We start from the raw sequence: 21,474 nt of genomic DNA on the forward strand, positions 1-21,474 counted from the left end.
TTTAGGGCTAAGGTATGAATTGAGTTTTGTTTAGGGTTATTAGGGTTAGGTATGTGATGGTTAGGAGAAGGGTAAAGGTAAGGTTTAGGCTGTAGAAATGAATGGAAGTCAATGGAAAGTCCCCACAATAGGCTTTACTTGCATATGATTATTATTAGATCCTAATATAACGGAAAACATGACCATAAACTGTTTAGATGACTGTAAATCTGTTATTCTTTATTGTCTTTGCATTATTCCATATCTCTGAATACTTAATACATCCTGGAAATAATTAAACATATATTGGACTCAAAGGCAATAAAAATATAGGCGACATTAATGAGATGCTGTCATAGTTATGTGTGATTTGGCTAGAATGCTTTAGGTAATTGTCCAGAAAATCGATACTTCTGAGTCACAAGAAAAGCAAGGCAGCGGCTGCACAACGCCAACCATTTTATTAGTTATAAGAATTAGATTTGTATTTTAAGCTTTCTTCTTTAAAGTCAAGAATTGTTTTAGGGTGTGCTTTAGGGAAAGTCGAGTTTCTATCTTATGTTAGAACAGCTTCAGGTTTCTAATTTGTCTCCACTCATTTTCAATTTTCCTGGAGAAGAAGCAGCCTTTCTCCTCACAATCTCATTTGTTATCTAGGTCAGCAGTTGTCCCTGATCACAAGAAGAGCAATATGAACAGACACGACGCTATGCTAATGAATAAGCTCAAGATTTTTTAATGCTTTCTACAAAACAGCTTTTTACATGAGTGGCCCAACAACAAAATGTCGGTTCTGTCTTTAAGAGGACATTGAAACATCTTTTTTAATGTAGTAGTGTGCATGAAAAATCATGGGCAAGCCCTGGTTAAGTGAGCAACTGGGACATGCATTATTTTTACACAATATCTGGATTAGTTAGTTTGTTAATTTTCCTTTATTGCTGATTGTGGCTGTTGCAAATTGAAAATGTCAACAGACATTTTCAAATATCAAAATCAAATTCCATATTTTTCAGACTGGACAGAAGATCCAATCTGAAAAATATGGTCTGCAGCCTGGATCAAATGGATTACGCTCGTCATTACTGGGCTACATTACTTCTACTTTTGTTTGTACTGTGTTACCCAAAGGCCTCTCCTAATTGTGGATTCTTATCTAATTTTCATCACAGTGCTAACAGAATGGAGGAAAGTGTATTGCAGACACTGTGCGAGGTGGGCTTTTATGAGTTTGAATGGCAGACACCACAAAGCGGCGCCGAAGCTGGCGAATAATGAACAGACTATTAATTAAACCCATACCTGTCCTCTTTCTGCAGCGCATTCTTTTCACCTTTTTCTGCCTGTCTTTCTCCCTTTTTGTCTGACAGAGACAGTGATGGATACACGGACGGCGACAGCTGAGCTCGGCTGGATATCGTTCCCTGCCAATGGAGTAAGAACAATGTGGAAAGCTGAGCTGTATGTGTGCGTCAGTCCGTGTATGTGCAGCCACCCATGGGGAAGCAGTTTGACTACACTTTACAGAGGTCCATTAACGAGTCAGTCAAAATTTTAATTACAGTGCCAAGGTGACATCAATTAACCACTACTGATGCAGAAAGAAAATACATTCCAACAGATCAGAACTGTACCGCAAATGAGTCTGTGATGGAACAGAATGAAATGAAAAAAAAAGTTTTTTTTTTCTATGATTTTAATGTGATTTCTTTAAAATTCAGCCTGGCAACTAGCTGGTCACAATGGTCTGGGGTGTGAGTGTGTTTGAGGTGAGCAGCTCTAATTGTGATGAATGGATGTCCCTGTGCAGCAGAGAAGGTTAGAGCAGAGAAAGAGACAATGAAAAAGGGAGGAAGAGGATGGGAGAAAATTGGGAAGGAGTGATAGAGAAAGTTTAATTTGTGTCTGGTTTTAGTAAACCCATTAATCATCTTGCTTTCTTACTGGCTCTTCCTCTGCTTCCTTCCCATCTTGCACCCCGTTGCCCCGTCTTCGCTCAAACATTGCCTAGTGGGAGGAGGTGAGCGGCTACGACGAAAACCTTAACACCATCAGGACTTACCAGGTGTGCAATGTATTTGAGCCAAGCCAAAACAACTGGCTGCTCACCACGTACATCGACCGGCGGAACGCACAACGCATCTACGTGGAGATCCGCTTCACAGTACGGGATTGTGCTTCCATACCAAGTGTCCTGGGCTCCTGCAAAGAGACGTTCAATCTTTACTACCTGGAGACTGACAGAACTGTGTCAGAGAGCGTCAAAGGGGTGGAGTATTGGGCCAATGCCCCGTTTTTAAAGGTATCCTCAAACAATCTCAACCTTTTCCACATAAGAAATGTGAAAAAAACCGAAGTAGGTTGTACCTTTCATTCCACGAAAGTCAAATACACCAGTCGGGCTCAACATGATGACCTAATCATGCTCTGGTCCCTCTAACTGGCAAAACCAGTCAAGGTGTGATCTCTGCTAGGTCAACAACAGTGTCTGCAGCACATTTTTAAATCCTGTAAGGTGCTAGTTGGGGGCCTCCATTTTATTGAAATGGTTTATTTAGCACTTTCTACAAATGCTACATTGGATTGACATCCTAAGTATTTGGAGGTCAAGTGAATAGTTCAAACTTACATGTTCCACCAACCATCCTTAGACAATTTTTACTTTATTGTAAGGAGTGTTTCTCTACTAAAAGAAGCCACAACCTATCATTCCCTTGCAGCTATGTGCTAAAAACTGTGATGCTCTCTGTTTTCCAACATCTTTCTTTCACTACCAGCATTCATTTCCTCAGTTACTTTAGCTACAGAAAATCACTGAACCATGAGTTGTTTCCTCCAGACGTAGATCAATGAGACTTGGCCGTATGACCTTGTTACCAGCTCATCTTTGGGTCATTTATTATAATGTCTAATTTGAACACAATAAAGCATCACAAGTAAGAAAATACTGTAAAAAAGTAAAGATAAAACTATAAAAATTAAATGCTATTAAAAGAGAAGCAAAACAGCAGATTAAAAAAACATTACTGTAGAAAACCTATTTAACCTTCCTGGAGTTTTAGTGCAAAGCTCAGGACGGGTGCGGCAGATGTCACTGTCAGACAGCGGATAGGAGTGTCCCGCCAGACCGTCAGTTCTCAAAACTACACAAAAATCTTGTAAAAGCAACTCCACTGGACCGTGTATAGAGTGAAAATTTAAGACCACAGGAGGTTTTAGCTGCATCTATTTATGTGTTATGTCAGAATTGTCCATGACTGCACCTTGATGCACCCAAAAATAGGTGCAATGATGAAATTATTACTAGTTTTTATTCACATCACCTATTAGTGTTTGATATCTTATGCCTGATTGGTGTATATTAGCAGTGCTGATGTGCATCAACACTGCTAATATACCTTTGCAAACTCATCAATGCTCAGTCATCTCTTTAACCACCATATTGGATTTACTCTTCCAGGTGGACACCATTGCAGCTGATGAGAGTTTCTCCCAGGTGGATTTTGGGGGTAGGCTGATGAAGGTGAACACTGAGGTTAGAGGTTTTGGGCCACTCTCCAAGGGCAGAGGCTTTCACTTGGCTTTCCAGGATCTGGGTGCTTGCATGTCCCTTTTGTCAGTTCGAGTATTCTACAAGAAATGTCCAAGGACTGTACAGAACTTTGCTCTTTTCCCGGAGGTATGGAAAAGAATCCCCCCAAAAAATTATCTTTCCATTCCAGCTTGTTAAAGGGTGAGCTTGTTTACTCAATCTTTTTGTTTTTCATCCAGACGCTGACAGGAGCAGAGTCCACATCCTTGGTTATCTCCCGAGGAAGCTGCATTTCAAATGCTGAGGAGGTGGACGTGCCTATAAAGCTCTACTGTAACGGAGATGGAGAGTGGATGGTCCCGATTGGCAGCTGCAGCTGTAAGGCAGGCTACGAACCAGAGAATTTCGACGTGTGTCGAGGCAAGTCTTTGACTTAGAGAAATCACGATGCCTCAGACAAAAAGGTTTTTCAGAAAATAATTCTGAAGTTGCTGGCCCAGGAAATGCTTGCATTCTGCACATGCAATTTAACAAGGCAGAGTGACAGCAAATCAATATTGTGCAAACACGTTTCCAATATTCTGTCATAGTAATGGCAGCAATCAGCATCTGAAAGCAGCAAGAGATGACAGATCATGCAAATGGGCTTTAACTACTCAAAGTATTGCTTTAATCATACATGCATCATCAACATTATTACCAAGCCTTTATTAATAGCCTAGCTTGGTTTACAAAATATTATTATAATAGCCTCATCAGGCTGCATGGTTATGCTGATTCTATTAAAAATGTGAATTTTTTTCACAGTTCAGTTGGACAAACCATTGCTTTTTGGCAGTCCCAGCTGAATGATTCCATGCACATATATTGTAACTACACAATACCATGTATTTTTGCCCGGGGGTGGGGGGGAAGCACGCAAAGCACCATATGTTCATATTTGCCGAGCCACCCTCAGATAAACGTGGCACAAAAATAACTCCTCTTCCCTCAGTGTTCCAGATATCTTCACCTCTTTTTCCTCCTTTTTATATCTGGCCTCCTTCCCCATTTCCTCTCAGAAATAGTACTCATCATTTCTTATTCTCCCCAGAGAGTCTCATCCATTTTTTCTATGAGTGTGTGTGTGTGTGTGTGTCTTGGGGGGAGGGAACTGTGATGTATGTTCATGTGATGAAATAAGTGAGACCTCTTCATCCCATGTTAATTACTTTAGCGCTTTTCTGCCAGATCAGTCTGCTGCAAATTAGAAGACGGACAGACAGAAAGGAAGCAGACTGATGCATAGTATCTAGTCTGCATCTTGTTAAACGCGTTTGACTGAAATGCTCGTCAGGGCGCTGATGTCAGTTTGCGTTTTGTATTGGGAACATTTCTCATCATGTGACATTTGAGCGTTTGAATGACGTAAACCAATCATGATTCGTGGGAATGATTGAACCTTTTACTTTGAGTCTGATCCAAACACAGTAAAGCATCGAGTATCAATTACTGTAACTGTAAAGGTCTTTAGTTTTGCTGTCAAGTAAGCCAGCAAGGTGTCTCAAAGTAATGTCTTGCTTCTTCTAAACAACAAAAAGTGCTTTTGTTGTTTAGGAAATGGTATAATATTTTTCAAAAAATATTTGATAAAACCTTAAGTTTAGAAAAAGTAAAGGTGAAACACTGTGATTAGAATTCAGCTACCTAAGTTTGTTCATTTAAAATAAGTTTATTTTAATGTGAATTGTTACATACAAGTTAGTAACTGGTGTAAAAATTGTGCACAAAAGACAAATTAGCAGTTTTTTTTTCACTTCGTTGCATTTTCTGTTTCCACTCCTGCTTCCGTGTTCAGGCTCCACATTCATCTTATGCTACTTGTCTGTTAATGATTGTTGTTGAATTTTTGTAAGTTTTGCTTTTAGAAAATCCTCAAACTGCACGGTTTAACAGCTCTTTGCTCTGCTTTCAAGACAGCAAGTTCAAAGGATAAAAAGGCTAATCTGTCAAACTCGCTGATAACAAAACCATCTGGACAAAACTAACAAATGAAAATAAAAACATAGAAATCATACAGTATAGACAAAATTGAAAGATTATTGAAGTACATGTAACTCAAACTACTCTGTAGTGAAAAATATTTGCTATGATTACCTGTATTGGATAAATGATGTCTGCAAGTACTCTTCCAAAAGACAACTCTGTTTGTGCAAACTATCCAAAAGTAAGAGAGCATATGTTTGTTTCAGCTACCAACCATGCTGTGCTTTTTTTTTTTGTAAAATTAGGCTGTCCAAATAAAAACTCCTGCCAAATTTAAGGCTTAATATCACTGCTTCTGAGATGGGATTAGATTGCTTTATCAAATGATATAACTCTTCCTTCAGTCGCTGAAGGATTTCTTTTTACGCGTTCACTGTTAATTTAGTGTAAGCTGACACTCAGAAGTCATTTTTCATTTAAACTGATTGTCTCTCGTTTGAGTACTCAAACTAAAAACAGCCTCATCTGACATATCTCTGATTTCTGACGCTGTGTCAGCATACACCTGCTTGATGCTCTTATCTCCGAAAAAGCGATTTACGGTGCCGAGGGACAGTGTTTGTCTTGTCTGTCTTTCCCAATCTGGCATCTTCGTGGTTGGCTTCCTTTGCCAATCAGCTGATAAAACCTTGGCAGGAAGCTGGACTCACTACTGGAACAGATGGTCATCTCTTTGTGAGGGTTTGAGCATGTCAAGGCACAGAGATGGTGTTTATTTTGCACCAAATCCGCATATTGTGCAAACCATACGGCGCAACTGGCTCGTGATCAAAGTCATGTGTGTGCATATTCAAACGTGTGTTTTTGTATTTATTCATGGAAAACGGAGCAGTGTGTGTCCATACATTTTTTTAGAGTAATTTGCAAAACAAAAATGTAGTAGTTTAAGTATGCTTATCCCATATGTGCATAAACAGCTTGAAAAAGTTTGAGATAAATTTACAGACCCCCTTGGATGGACCGGTTGTAAGTAAAATGAATAATCCAATTTAGGTATTCTGATATTAAAATATGGAATAGCTCATTTAACCTGCACTCACCTGCTTTTCATCTGGGGTTTCACTAGTTTGACATATAGCCACACTTGGATATGTACAGATAGCTGCATGGAGAGGTAAATAATAGAGGGAACAATACTTGTTTCCATGGTGACAGCCCTGACGTGTTTGAACAAGGTTGGATGAATAAATGACCTTGACGATCCAGATGCCTATCTGCCTTTTCACGAGACAAAAAAAAAGACAAAGTGATGCTTTGCAAGAAACGCAGAGAACATGTGGAAGATGGTGACCAAAATATAACTTTTAGGCTAAAGTGTGACAGAAAACTAACAATGAAACAATTGATGAAATGCCATTAGCAGGTGGCAGTACTATGCTTTGGAGAAGTATGGGTAGGAAAGCTTCAAGAAAACCAGACTTCCAACAGGACAAAAACCCTGAACAAACACCAACAGTGAAACCAGAAAGTTGTAGATCCAACCATGTTTATATGTTAATGGATCAATCAAATTTCAACCCAAGTCTAATCTGTGACTTAAAAACTGAGGATCATAGATGTCCTTCATCCTTTCTGAGTAAGCACACACTATTTTTCAAAGGAGAAAGGACTGAAAATGCTGTCTAGATGTGCAAAGCTTGTAGAGAATAGAGAGACCTGCAGCTGTAATCTCAGGAAAAAGGTGGTTGTGTAATATAATGTCTCTGAGGGGATAAATAAGTGCCAAGCAAGAAGAAAATTACAGTTGCTTTTATTTTATCAAAGAGCAGAAGAAAACAAACAAACAAAGGATTTAAAAAGTAAGTTTTACTTAAAAAGTGCAACTTTTTATTGGTTTACTATAATGTCCCACATTGGAATATGTGTGTTTAATCTGAAGGAATGGAAAATGGATATCAGTTGTCTACAATACAGTTTGCACTGAAACAGATATTATATTAGAAATTGAAACTGTCTGTATTAACAAAACGGCTTAGTAAGAAGAAAAAAATTGGTAATGTTTTTGTCCATATTTCTCAGCTCTACGCTAAATATGTCTTACTCCTTTCACTTGACAGTTATGCTTTTTATTGCACATAATTCTAGTGAAATTATTTGTAATTTCACTTGTAATTTGTGGCTATGATGCAGAGAAAATGTGAAAAGTTTCCAGCAATATGAATCCAAGACCCTGGATTATTTAAATGGCAGTATTGTTGTAGTTTCATAAAGCTCTGTGACTGAGTGCAACATAATACAGTGTAAAATCAGACCTCTGGGAATATGCTCCTCTCGTAAAAATCAACTAAAAACAAAAGCATCAGCTTGTTGTTTCGTTCACGCTATGATGACATTGGGAGCAACAAATGAAAACATTGATAATTGAGTTTCTTTTCACACTTATTCTGTTTTCCTTGTTTGTTTTTATTGCCATTTCAGTCCTGACTCTTGCTTTCTCGGGACAAATCGCTTCCTTTGTACATTATCCCCGTGTCTGAAACCATGCCATGGTTGACAATCAAGCTTTGTTACAGAGAAGGAAGAGAATTGTACCTAGTTAAAGACCAAATTCAAAGTTGGAAGATCAAATCCTCTTTGTAAGTAACCATGTTGTAGTTTCACAGCAGCATGGTCAGGGAGGTTTCAACTGAATATGAAAGCACAAGATTAAACATGGAGCAGTATTTTTGCCAGACCATGTGAAGAAGTGGGATTATGTTTGCATAAAAAGCATTTTTGTTGGGGAATGTGTGAACTTTGACTCTGGTTGCAGTAGTTGATGCACATTAATGAACTTTGCGTTCCTAAAATGGATACAACTGCTTCAAATAATCTTATTTCTGCTCCATGTGGTAGAGATAATCACAAAGTTCCTCTGTTGATATTTTTTTATGCTGTACCACTTTTAAAGGGCTGCAGGGACTTATTAACTGGTAGCTTCTTTTTAAAGTCAATCATTCATGCGTTTCCCATAATTTATTTTAAACTCATTAATATTCCCATTATAATTTTCTGTGTGTGGTGGTTTGTCTCATTCCTAGTGGACTACAGGATCTATAATCAAACATGTGACTGAGTAAGAAGCTAATGTTCTTGGTTCAGCTCAAGTCTCTGAGTAAATCAACAATTCCTCCCAATGGATCGAAACACGAGGCATCCATGCAGAACTGGAACGGAAAACTTATTATTTGTATCTGAATTCCCTTAACAGCAATGCATATATTTAGTTGTATTGAGAACAGGTGTGTGCCCAACTTTTTACGCAGTCACAAGAGGTTATTATTTATAATTGGATAAATGCCTCTGATGCTTGCGATGTTTTTGCTGCATGCAGACAGAAAGCATTGTGTTGCTAACAGCTAAATGATGCAGCACTTTCAGACTATGCTGACCCATGCCCTGAACTCAGCAGCAAATGTAGCCCATTTGGTGTTCAGTCTGTGACTGCAATGACTGTGAAGTGTTTTCTGTCCCTTTATGCTAGAACTCCAGCAACTAGCATCCTTTTGAAAGCTTATAGAGATTTCAGCTTGCTATTGTGCCTCAAATAAATAAAGTCTGGTTGCACAAAGCTCCTTTGGCATTACTTTAGCTTTTTGTGGGTGGATTGCAAAGTGTTGAAATTTAAAAAAATGAACCAATTAAGTAATTTCAATGAAACAGAAAGTGGGTTATCAAATTGGTCATGGTGTAGAAAAGATAAGTTGTGCTGGATTTTCTTGTCCAGCTGACGGCACAAAATTAGAAACATTGTGATGCTGGAGATGAACAAACGGTTGATTTATCCAAAGTGTCAATTTATTTTGTTGATTTTTTTCATTTATAGACTGGTTACAACAGTGCTGTAACCTGATCAATGTTTAACCAATTTTGGATAAGGTTGGTTAATAAACCTGAGAATTTTCAGAAATCAGAAGAAATTTAGAAAATATATGCCAATATGCTAAGAAGGATGGGATGAAAGACGTATTAAGTTTGTTGCTCTCCTCCCAATATTAAGATCCCCACTCACTATTTTGTAAAAGGTTTAGAAATTTTACATATACTAGTGTAATTTTAATGTTTCCCCTGCTTACATTTAGTTAGAATTTTTCTATTATCTGTCTTGGCTCAGAATTATCTGTAGAGAATCATATATGCAAATACACCACTACCAATAATTGGATAAAGGGGACATGCTGTGCAAAATTCTCATTTTGCACATTTTTGTACTTCCTTTTGGGTTTCTACTGCTTCTACAAACAGCCCAAGCATTTAAAAAACAAAACAAAACAAATAAAAAAGTAAAAGTCCAGCTGTGTTTTGGCAATAAGTTAATGTCTTTTAGTGTCTGAATAATGAGCCATTTCAAAAACCTCCGGAAAGTGATGTTGCAAATCAGCAGCAGGCACTGCCCCATTACTTAGCAACCCCATCAAATCCCAGCCTGTTACTTAGCAACCCAAGCTGAGCTCCAGCACGTTTGGTCAGCTAGTTTTACTGCTGTATGCGCTGTACAATGGCTGCTGGAAAAGACAAGTGTGTTCTCGTTGACTTACTATTCAGAAACCACTTGCTGCATTCTTGTTGGTTGTGGAGGAGGCTCTACTTATGCTTTTCAAATATGTACGGTTTCATGGTTGTGCGTCTGTTTGCAGACATTTCCATGTATGAGTGCAAACGCTGATTTGAGGGGGAGGGGGCAGCAGCAGCTTATTTGGATTTAAAGTGTTAAGTGTCCCTAAAGCAGCTAATTTTGGAAGGAGTTCAAAGTGGCAGAACTGACCAAACAGAAATCTCATTATATATAAATGTCTTGTTAAAAAGTGTAATGAACATGTTTTGTATAGCCCAAATATCTTTTCTAACCTGATCGAGGAAGGATTATATCTCACCTTAAAGTGTCCTTTGTTATACTGAAGACACACAATATATTTCGTCACCATTACTACATTTCATACACGTCAACATGCTTCCCTGTATAATTTCAGATGCACACAATAACGCGATGCCAAACGTCAATGTTCAGCGGTCCAAGTTAAGTTTTGCTTTGTAATCTCTTCACAGCTTGTCCTCAGGGCACCTTTAAGTCGTCCCAGGGGGCAGGATTATGTCAGCAGTGTCCGCTCAACAGTCGCTCCACCATCGAAGCTGCCACCCTCTGTGGTTGTCGGAATGGATATTACCGTGGAGACATGGACAAACCAGAGGACATGTGTACCAGTGAGTCAACACGTATAATTACACTCTCAGTGCACCTTTCAATAAGGTGTCAAAATGACTGGTCCAGGCTTACGATCCCAGCGTATCACAAACTGACAACACCGGCAGTCGAATATTTCATAATTAAATGAAAATCCAGCATCCACCTTGATTTATAATTCTGCCTGTAAATGTATGCACCTCAGACGGAGAGCCGAAACACACACGCACACACACACACACACACACACACACACACACACACACACATTCTTGTTAAGGGATTTTGGGAGTAGTAAGTAATAATGTCGCCACACAGCTCAGGCTCTCCATTCCAGTTGAGTATGTGTTTATTGTGTTGAAGAGTCTGTGCTGCAATGCAAGACGAAGCTCCTCTCGGCTCCTCAGAGATATAGTGTAAGTAGGTTAAAACATGAATCATTTTGGACTCATACTCTGAAACTGTGTACTGTGTGCAGCTGTACAAAGTATGTAATCACTCATGGGTTTTTGTGCTGTTCCTGGTGACCTGAATACATCTTCACATTCTGAGGGATTAAAAACAGCTCTGGTTCTGTCATATTTTGGATCTTTTGTGTTTTTAAAGATTTACAGACCTCAGAAAATACAAACAAAGCCTTCAATGGTATCATTTATGTCACTGTCCGCATTGAATTTGATATAAACTGGTGTTTGTGTAACTCATTAAATGTGTAATTTGCACATTTTCGGAGCCGTTATAGGCCAGTTTATGCGGCACACGTTGCTGGTACCTCAAGAACCCCATTTTGCCGTCAGAGCTGCTTTTTTCTTTGTGTCCTAGATTCAACGAGGTGGCTCAAGCATTCCTCAGACAACTTTAATATATTAATATATTAACACGGCAGCCTTGTGATCTTCCTGGAGATTTGTTGGCTGCGCATTTTTAACATAAATCTCCCATTTCATCATGTCTCAAATGATCTCAATTGGATTGAGATCTGGTGTCTGTGGCGTTCATTGGCATACTGTGGTTACAAGAGATGGAAATGGTCAGCAGGTATATTGTGGTGTTTAAATAACTGAGTTGGTATTTATTGGCTGAAAGTGTGCCAAACTGTTTCACCACCACAAACAAAGTTGATACCAAACAGGGTAGATCTGTGCTCCTGTGTTTTCTAATCCTCTACAATGTTTTTCCAATCTAGCATTTAGGATTTTGGTGAGTCTTTATCAGTTGTATCAGTTTTTAAACAACAAGGAAATGCCTGAAACGCCAAAACTCAAATCCTTGGTTTATAGAGTCATCCCACATCTGTTCCTCACTGGAATCCAATGTCGTTCTCCAAACTTTATCAATATTCCACTAATGTTGAAAAAACACAATTTTGGAATTGCGGTGTTTCCATTAAATAAAAAATAAGTCATTAAAAAACATGCCGCACCATGTTCCTCCAACTACTTCCTGTTTTCTTCTTCTTCATGGCAGACAAAAATAGAAAAATACACCAATGCATAAAACACCATGAACACCAGTAGCATCTCTTTTTAACTATTAAAAACTAAATTTTTCACATTTTATGGATATTATGATTCCAGTTTTTTGGTCAATTCCCCATACCCATGTCCACTTATTTTTTTATGTTTGATTAATTTGAAATATTTAAACATTTGAAGGAAAGAAGTTAGTTTTTACTTGTTCAATGTAATTACAAATTTTAAGTTTTGATATTGGCTGCACAGTTGTGCAGTTGGTGGCATCAAATGTCTTTCCATTACAAATGTGCACAAAACTTTGCTGATATTCCGCTAACGTTTAAAAAACACAATTTTGCAATTGCGGTGTTTTCATTAAATAAGAAATGCAATTAAAATCACATGTGCATAAGTTTGTAATAAGTCAGTAAAAAAAAACCATACACCACCATGACCCTCCAACTACTTCCTGTCGTCGTCGGGGTTTGCGCCAGCGGCAACATCTGGTTGTTGGTCATGTGACTCGTGTGATGCAAAAAAAAGTGTCTATTTCAGATTATTCAAAATAAATTTTAATATGGCCAATAAAACACCTCATCCTGGCTAGTTCTTTTTAGAAATGGTCATGTTGCCAGTAAGCTTATTCATTTTTGAAATGTCAAATTGGTCCATGGAAACACAGCTATTCTTCTTTTTCTGGATTCTTTTGTCCGTTCCTCTGATATTTACTGTTATTTAATTATTAAAGAAACTATTCCTGAACAGAGTTGACTCTTTCATAGAGTTTGTTGTAAATTGCTGTTTATTTTTTTTACAGCAGCGGTGCTTTATGAAGGCAAACATTTCTCAATTCAATACCACTGAAACAGATTGTAGATGGATTCTCAAAATGTTCTGTAGGTGGGTCAGGGTTTTATTACAGCAGAAGCGGTACAGAAAAAGCCTAACCTCAACACTTGTAGCACTCTTAAAATGATGACGATGGAGAGAAAAAAAATCTAATTTGCCAGTGAGAGCGTGTCAGATGTCAAGCCACTCATCCTGTGTAGCTCTCTGAATTACTTCAGTGCTTTCTATTCAGGGGCAAAAACAAATCAGGTTACAGTTAGAAATAAAAAAAATCAAGAGGGCAAACTACAAAAACAGTGGGATTAAACTTAGAAACACAGGAGGGATTCAGAGTCGGATACGAATCAGGTCACCGGAGTGGAAGAGGGGCTGCACAGTTTGTAGGTTGTTGTCTGACGAAAAAAAATTCCAGTGGTAACATGCCTCACCGGCTGCGGAGGTGGTTGGGTGCATCGTCTCTCAGCAGGTAAGTGAATATAATTTAAATTCTACAGTCTGCAGTCTGAGCAAAAAAGAAAAACACAACAGATGTGTCCGTCTCCTACGAGTCTCCATTGTTTCAGCAGTGTGGCTAGATGCTGTGCTTTTGTGGCAACTTTGAATTTTAAAATGTTTTCAGTGGTTATTAAATGAATACATATTTATGCATAAAAAGGTGAACTCACCATGTGGCTTACCTGGACCTTAAATATGTCATCACCTTCCTAAAATAATGGCCTAACTCAATTTTTGACGAGTGTTTTTCTTTTTTTGCCTAAAAAAATCTTTTGTAAAAAAAAAAAAGAGGTGGTGATATTTTTTTTTAAAATTGACGTGACAATATGCATAACTGTAAATACACTGTATGCACTGCTTAGATGTTTTAACCCCTCGCTGTTTGTACTTTGATTTTGCTGCACATCTGTCCTTGGGTGTCTAAGAATTACATACAGAGACGTATTCTTCAGGGTCGTCTCATCTGATGACTCTGGTTTAGCATACACCACGGCCGAACATCCATTTCATCTTAAGCGCTCTTGTTTCATCTGTGTCACAGTCGGTGTGATGTGTTTGGACTGTCAGCGGGAAGTGAGCCCCTCAAGGCTTAACCTTGTGAAAACTGCTTGAGCTTTGAAGACGTACTTTGACACTGAGTGAAAACTGAGACTGACAGACTGGTAAAGGACAATGAACATTTTATTAATGTTAAAGAAGGTGTTGGCTTAAATCCAAGAGTTGCAAGAATTAGCTGATTTCACGGGACGGTGATGACTAAAAAGTAAGTTAACAAACTGGTAATGCCATTTTTAGTGGTCACAGTGAAGAAAATAATCAATAATCATGTCATTTAAGATTTCAAGTTAATTATTTAGTTTGGACAACAATTATGGACTGGAAAATTTCATGAGTAATAACTTTTTTTTTGTTTGTATTTTTACATCATAAAAAGGTAATCTTCAATTAGGCTGGTTAATTAAAGGTCCAGAACAACTAGTAATGAACAAATTCATTTTTTTTCCAGAAAAATAAAAGTCTCCATCTGATTGTTTGTGACCCCAAGCCAAACTAATTTTGACGGAAAAGCATAAGTCTAATTAGAAATTAGGACATTTTATCTTAAACTTAATTAACTTAATTACTATTCTCGCCTCTAAAATCAAATTGCCTTTGGTTACATACATGGAAAAAACAAAAACAAATCAAATGCTGCAAACATTTTGTGAGTGTGTACTGCTCTGTGTTCCAGCTTGTTGATTATTTTGATCATTTTGCTGTTCCAATTAATGACAAAACTGTTGGTCTCCTGCCTTAACAAATTAAGCATTTTGCGCCAAAGGTTATGATAATTAATGACTGTACTGTCTGGTACCAAACGAATACAGTTTGTTTTTAATTTGTATAACAAGCTGTTTGACTAGTCAGTTTTAGTCGTCTCTTTCTGAAGCTCTACAGCATAATAAAATCTAATTATTTACACAAATGTAAACCATTCTTTATTTATTACCAAGTGGTTAAAACATATTCATACTTTTTTCTCTTGATCAAAGCACAGGGAAACCATCCTAACCCTGATGTGTTGAGAAGATGTTTTGATTATTTTGTATCTTTTTAGAATTCAATTTTGTCAGTTTTGTTTCATGCTTTAAATTTGTTTTGGTGCAGCACAGTATTGTGACTATATGTAATAGTCATTATATTGGTGTGCGTAATATTAACCTTGCAAAAGACTTTTGCATGCTGGTTAGATATTCAGCCTGTTAAGTGGAGATCCTGCAGTAAATTTCCACCCCTGACGGAGCAAAGTGTCGAAGATGCTAAAGGTCAGCGACTGTTGGAAACCTGGAAGAGTGAGAAAAATATGGATTTGTTGTTTTGCTGTCCCAGTAACCTTGACATTACAGGATTTTCCATCATGCAGCCCAACTTCTCTGCATTATGCCTGTATTGTGCTATGATAAAAGTCTAAATTACCTTCTAGGCTGTGGAGATTCTGGGTTTTGGTGACCTGTCCTTTTCCTCTTTGGTTCTAAACAAGAGAGTGTTTGTACAAAAAAAAGAAAAAGGAACCATGTTGCTGAATTGCTTGACCCCGATTCCCGTTTCCTCTGTTTGATGCTCAGTCCCTGATGGCTCAGAACACAAAAGTCTACTCTTCCTTCAGAAAAGACAGAACAAGGCTTCAGTTTTCCCCAAGAGGAGACTTAAAGTGGCAATTCAGTGGGCACAATTCTTTTGCAAGATTTGACAGCAAATTTACCGTTTGGTTATGTTAGCTTTTGATAAAAGATGAACTGATGAGGGTTTAAATGTTTGACCTGCCATTTGGGATTTAAGCCAATGCTGATTTCTCAAAAAGAAAGTTTCCTCGGTGAGATATCATTATTTTTTATAAGGAAGATCAGAGTGGCAGAGGAGGAGCTGCAGATGTTGTTTTAAAATAGACAACATGATTACAGTGTTGACTTTATAAATACCATATTTTTCAGACTATAAGCCGCTATTTTTCCCCCACGCTTTGAACCATGCGGCTTAAGATGAGATAAAATAAGATATTCCTTTATTAATCCCACAGTGGGGAAATTTACATTGTTACAGCAGTATAAAGGACAGAGCAGAACCAATATAAAAATCTATATCTACACAGTAAAATCAGGTGAATATAGAAAGTACTGAAACAGTATTGTTTGAAATATAAATAAATAAATTCCAGGTTTATTGCCTATAGTAAAGAGTAGTGGACTACTGAGAGCAGCGGGTGTTGTACAGTCTGACGGCGGCCGGAAGGAAAGACCTACGGTATCTTTCCTTCACGCACTGATAGCCCGGTGCGGCTTTTCTGTGGATTTTCCTTCAACCACCAGGGGGCTCGTTAGCAGGAAGTGAATCATTGGATGTCAAAATTTCAAATCAAAGAAGAAAGTGCTGATTTTCATTTAGAACAAGCATATGCTAGCAGCAGGAACGTCAGAGAAATGTTTTCAAACTCGTACCCGCTCATCATGTAAACAACATGTAGAAGTTCATATGATGCAGCTTTTAAGTTGAGGGCTGTCGATCTGGCAGAGCGATAGCTTGTGTCCATGTGGAAAACCGAGAGCGGCTTATATGTACGTTTCCAGTAAAAAAAACTAAAAAAAACATTGTGGGTGTGGCTTATAGTGAGGTGTGCTCTAAAGTCCAGAAAATACGGTCGTTTCTAGCATTTTTCAATAGTGGTTAGCATTACTAACCTGCAACTGTGCTGCACCCAGTTCAGCCTTCCTGTTTTCTGCTGTGAAGGCGGACTGTTTGCTAATGAATCGGCTTTTAGCAAGACGAAAAATATACAAAAACTCACCAATTTTTTTTACATGCATCAGTTGTAGGGCTGTTGTAGACGAATATTTTAGTAGTCAAGTAATCTGTCGATTATTCTTACGATTAATCGAGTCATCAGATAAAAATTTTTTTAAAATAAAATATTGGTAAATCTTCCATAACACTAGTGTTGTTATCGGATATCAATATCAGTGCATTTTTTCATATTTGAGGATCCCGAACAGTTACCTTTTTGGGTAACACTTTATTTGAAGGGGGGTGAATAAGACTGACATGACACTGTCATAAACATGTCATAACACCTGTCATGAACATGAATAAGTCTTCATGAAGTTTTATGTCTGTTGGCATAAAATGTCATTCGGTAAATTATGACACTTTTAATACAAAGTTGACATTATTCAAATTGTCTTTGTTATGACAACTTGACATTAACCAGGAAATCATTACTGTTTAAACTTTACCTTTAATAACATAAAGTTACCTCATTTTTAAAGTGCAATCAGTAATACTTTTATAACAAATTTAGATCAGTAATGATTTCTTGGTTAATGTCAAGTTGTCAGAACAAAGACATTTTGAATAATGTCAACTTTGTATTAAAAGTGTCATAATTTACCGAATGACGCTTTATGACAACAGTCATAACTATTCATGAAGGCTTATTCATGTTCATGACAGGTGTTATGACATGTTTATGACAGTGTCATGTCAGTCTTATTCACCCCCCTTCAAATAAAGTGTTACCCCTTTTTGTAGTTTAGAAAATTAACCAGTAACAATAATAGCTCACTTTCTAAGTTAACCTGAAGAAAAGTTATACAAAGATCTGAAATTATATTCAATTTAATAATAAAGAAATTAATATATATATACACACACACTTTTGTCATGCTACCCCCCCAAGAATTTAAAACTACTTTCACCCCTGTGTATATACAGTGGCGGAGCTAGACTTTTAAAGTTGGGGGAGCCAAGGGGGCTACCTCTGGGGGGCCAAAATTTAAAATGTGTGTGCGCACATCTATATATCTATCTAGTCAAGATATATATTAAAAAATTCCCCTCTCACCCTCCGTGGGTGGTCTCTTTCATCCTCTGAGCTCGGGTCCTCTACCAGAGGCCTGGGAGCTTCAGGTTCTCCTCCAGTATCTTGGCTGTGCCTAGAACTGCACATTTCTGGACTGAGATGTCTGATGTTGTTCCTGGGATCTGTTTGAGCCACTGTTCCAGTTTGGGGGTGACTGCCCCGAGGGCCCCGATGACCACAGGCACCACTGTGGTCTTCACCGCCTGGAAGGTGACCAACCAGCTGCAATATTAGAAGCATTTTATGAAATGAATAGCAAGAAAGTGAGATAAATATTTTAAATTTAAAGCGTTTGCTCAGCATACAACAAGATTATAACACCATGTCTGCCTGCTATGATTGTTTAGAAAAGAAAAACACAATGACACATCTCCTGTCCTGTACTGGCTTACGTTTTTAAGGCCTGTGTGAGAATTTGTATTTTGTGAATGGCAAGCACAGATGGCAGTCATCTTTTGAAAATGCTTTGTGAAAAAAATGTTACCATTATCATCAGTAATGTAAAATCATGGGTTTTACATTCGCAGTGCCTTAAAAGCACATTTTAGTATCAAATAAGGGGATCTCTGACAACTGAAAAAGTCCAACACTACAAACATGTATTTTCCTTCCTCATTGACTCATATTTCCCTTTCAATTCCTGTTTTCAGGCGTTCCCTCTGCTCCGCGCAATTTGGTCTCAGTTGTGAATCAGACGTCGGTGATCCTGGAGTGGAACTCGCCACGTGACACCGGGCACCGTGACGACCTGTCATACAACGTCGTGTGCCGGCGTTGCCACAGCAGCGAGCGGCGGGCATGCCAGCCATGCGATGACAGCGTGGTTTATTCTCCAGGCAAGGAGGCGTTGAAGAGAACAAGGGTGGAAATCAGCAAGCTTCGTGCTCACACGTCCTACACCTTTGACGTTCAGGTTTGTGCCTGCAGATGTGTTATCTTTGATTTGAAAGGAAATGCAAGTAAATGGTGATTCTTGCTGTGCAGTATAAAAAAACAACTAAGTAGTTTAAAAGCTTAAAATTCATCGTATGTTGTGAGAAACATTCCTCAAGTTTTGCTTGTTTGTGAAAAAGCTCCATGATAAGCCACTTTAAAAACAGCCTTGTTCTCGTCGGTTTTTGTTTTAAATGCAAATTGCTACCACCTATTCACTAAAATGCTCAAAGATACTAGCGCTACATAGAAAGTTGCTGACCTGCAGGCTTTTATGCAAAATCTGTGATTATATCTGCCAGCTTACAAGGTCACTGTAATGTCTGTAAAGCCTTTATTGTGATAAACATTAAATCTTCTCCCATCTGGCTCCTTTACTGTAAAAATTTTAGAGCTCAATTTTGTTTCTGAATTGTGACATCCAAGGACATCCTGAGTAAAATGATATCTTCACATATAAACATAGTTATTTGAATACTCTGATTTATGGGATTGTCCTATAAAGCAGGGTTATATGTAAACTAGTGTATTCTGAAAATATTGAATGAAATTGTTCTTATTTCCCCCACATTACACGGAAAAACCTAAGATAAATAAGTCAAAGTCTGAATTAAAATCTTATTTTTTCTTAGTTTTGGATTTACCATATTGTTTTGCGGGGGTTCGAGTCTAAACAGCAGATCCAGCGGTTATGGAAAAGCAGAAACATGAAATTAAATTAGCAGAGCCTCAAGTAAATTATCATAAATTAAAACATTAATTTGCCCTGACTAAAGCATTGGTTTCCCTGTCAGAATGATTAACTGCACACTTGGCAAACAATGTATGGCGACTGGTCTCGCCTTTGAAACCCACAGAGAATGTGGTCAGCTTGTCTTTGTCTCAGAGATAAGACATTAGATCTAAAAACAATTCACTTTTGTGACAATTTTAACAGAGTCTTCTGTCAGGCTTAAAAAACAGCTTGATTGTTTTTGGTACTGGACAGACATGTCAGTCAAAGGATTTTGCTATTCTAATGTGATGCAGTTGATGAATAATTCTGGACACAAACAGAATTTGGCTAGTGCTGTCAAGGACAAATCCAAAAATCATTCTCCTATTATACAGTGGCTATAAAAGTGTAAAGGCTTCAATTTGAGTGCCAGATTTTTAATACATGGGGGAAAAAGAGGACAATTCATAGATTTTTAAATTTATTTTATTTGAATAAATCTGAGTAGGTAGAAAATCTGTCTATCTATATATCTGTCTACATACTTAACAAGCTAGCTGTCTAGATTCATACTTAACAAGCTAGCCAGCTAGATACATAGTGGACAAGCTAGCTGACACTTGACAAGCTAGCCGGCTAAATACATACTTAACAAGCTAGCCGGCTAGATACGTACTTGACAAGCTAGCCGGCTAGATACGTACTTGACAAGCTAGCTGATTAGATACATACTGTACAAGCTAGCTGGCTAGATACTTGACAAGCCAGCTGTCTAGATACATACTTAATAAGCTGGCCGGCCAGGCACCTGCTTGTCAAGCTAGCCAGCATACTTAATAAGCTAGCCCGCTAGATACATACTTGACAAGCTAGCTGGCTAGATACATACTTGACAAGCTAGCTGGCTACATACATACTTGACAAGCTAGCTGGCTAGAAACATACTTAATAAGCTGGCCGGCCAGGCTCCTGCTTGTCAAGCTAGCTGGCTAGATACTTAACAAGCTAGCTGGCTAGCAATATAGCTAGCTGTCTAAATTAGTCTTTTTAACAATTGTTTTGTTCCAACCTTCCTAAATATCATCTATAAATCACTTCCTTTAAACATGTAATTGTGTTCTGCATTGTCTCTATTGTTTAAAAACTGACCATTGGTATTTTAACTGTGCAGGCAGTCAATGGAGTGTCCAATAAGAGTCCGTATCCTGCCCAGCAGCTGTCAATCAACATTACAACCAATCAGGCAGGTGAGTTGGAACTGAAAAAGAAAAAAAAAACTGTTGTGCATGCGTGTGTGTTTACAAGCGTCTGTGTGTGTAAGCATACCCTGGGGCACAGTGGATTAAATGCGGGAGGGATGGCTGGAGAGATAAAGGAAATTGAGCCACAGCCTTTTAATTCATAAAACATGTTACAGGTTTGTCATCTCCTACCTCCCTCTGTTCCTCCCCCTCTTCACTTCTTCCTGCACATTTGCAGCTTTAATCCTTTCTTAACTCTCCTCTTCTGCTTCTTCCTCTCTCTTCCTTTTCTGAGCTTTATCTCCCCTTACCCTGCACTCCTTCTCCTACTCAGCCTGCTGCTGTGTAATTCGAACATAACGTAACCGAGTTATTGCTCCATCGAAATCTTATGGAGACATACTTCTACTTCTACTTAAATTTAGATTTGAAAGCTACTTTTCTCTGATGGAAAATATAATTGACCTTATCCACTGTAACAGAGGCTCACTTGTAATCGAAACCTGATCCACTGCCACTCTGCCACTTTCCAACTGCATTTTCAGCTGATGTCTGATGCAAACTCCTCATACTCCTGAAATATTGTATAATACAACAATATCATCTATCATCATCGAGTTAACTACGATTGCAGGGGCTTTTTAATGTAGGCAGTAGGTTTTCAGTGTCGTTCGCAGAACTTTATGATTTGAAACTC

General features: G+C 38.1%; 1 protein-coding gene across 2 annotated transcripts in view; it reads left to right on the forward strand.

Annotated features, from left to right (window-relative positions):
* Positions 1-21,474, forward strand: part of LOC106962045 (ephrin type-B receptor 1-like) — a 90,394-nt gene that overhangs the window by 44,136 nt on the left and 24,784 nt on the right. For both annotated transcript variants that reach the window (XM_015056195.1, XM_015056196.1), the window contains 7 exons: positions 1,350-1,414; positions 1,991-2,281; positions 3,440-3,658; positions 3,751-3,931; positions 10,562-10,717; positions 18,539-18,801; positions 20,708-20,783. In XM_015056195.1, coding sequence (XP_014911681.1) covers positions 1,350-1,414; positions 1,991-2,281; positions 3,440-3,658; positions 3,751-3,931; positions 10,562-10,717; positions 18,539-18,801; positions 20,708-20,783 — 1,251 coding nt within the window. The remainder of the gene's footprint in view (positions 1-1,349; positions 1,415-1,990; positions 2,282-3,439; positions 3,659-3,750; positions 3,932-10,561; positions 10,718-18,538; positions 18,802-20,707; positions 20,784-21,474) is intronic.

This window comes from Poecilia latipinna, unplaced genomic scaffold, assembly GCF_001443285.1.
Source record: "Poecilia latipinna isolate Pla-1442-1.1 unplaced genomic scaffold, P_latipinna-1.0 Scaffold1364, whole genome shotgun sequence".
Classification (NCBI taxonomy): domain Eukaryota; kingdom Metazoa; phylum Chordata; class Actinopteri; order Cyprinodontiformes; family Poeciliidae; genus Poecilia; species Poecilia latipinna.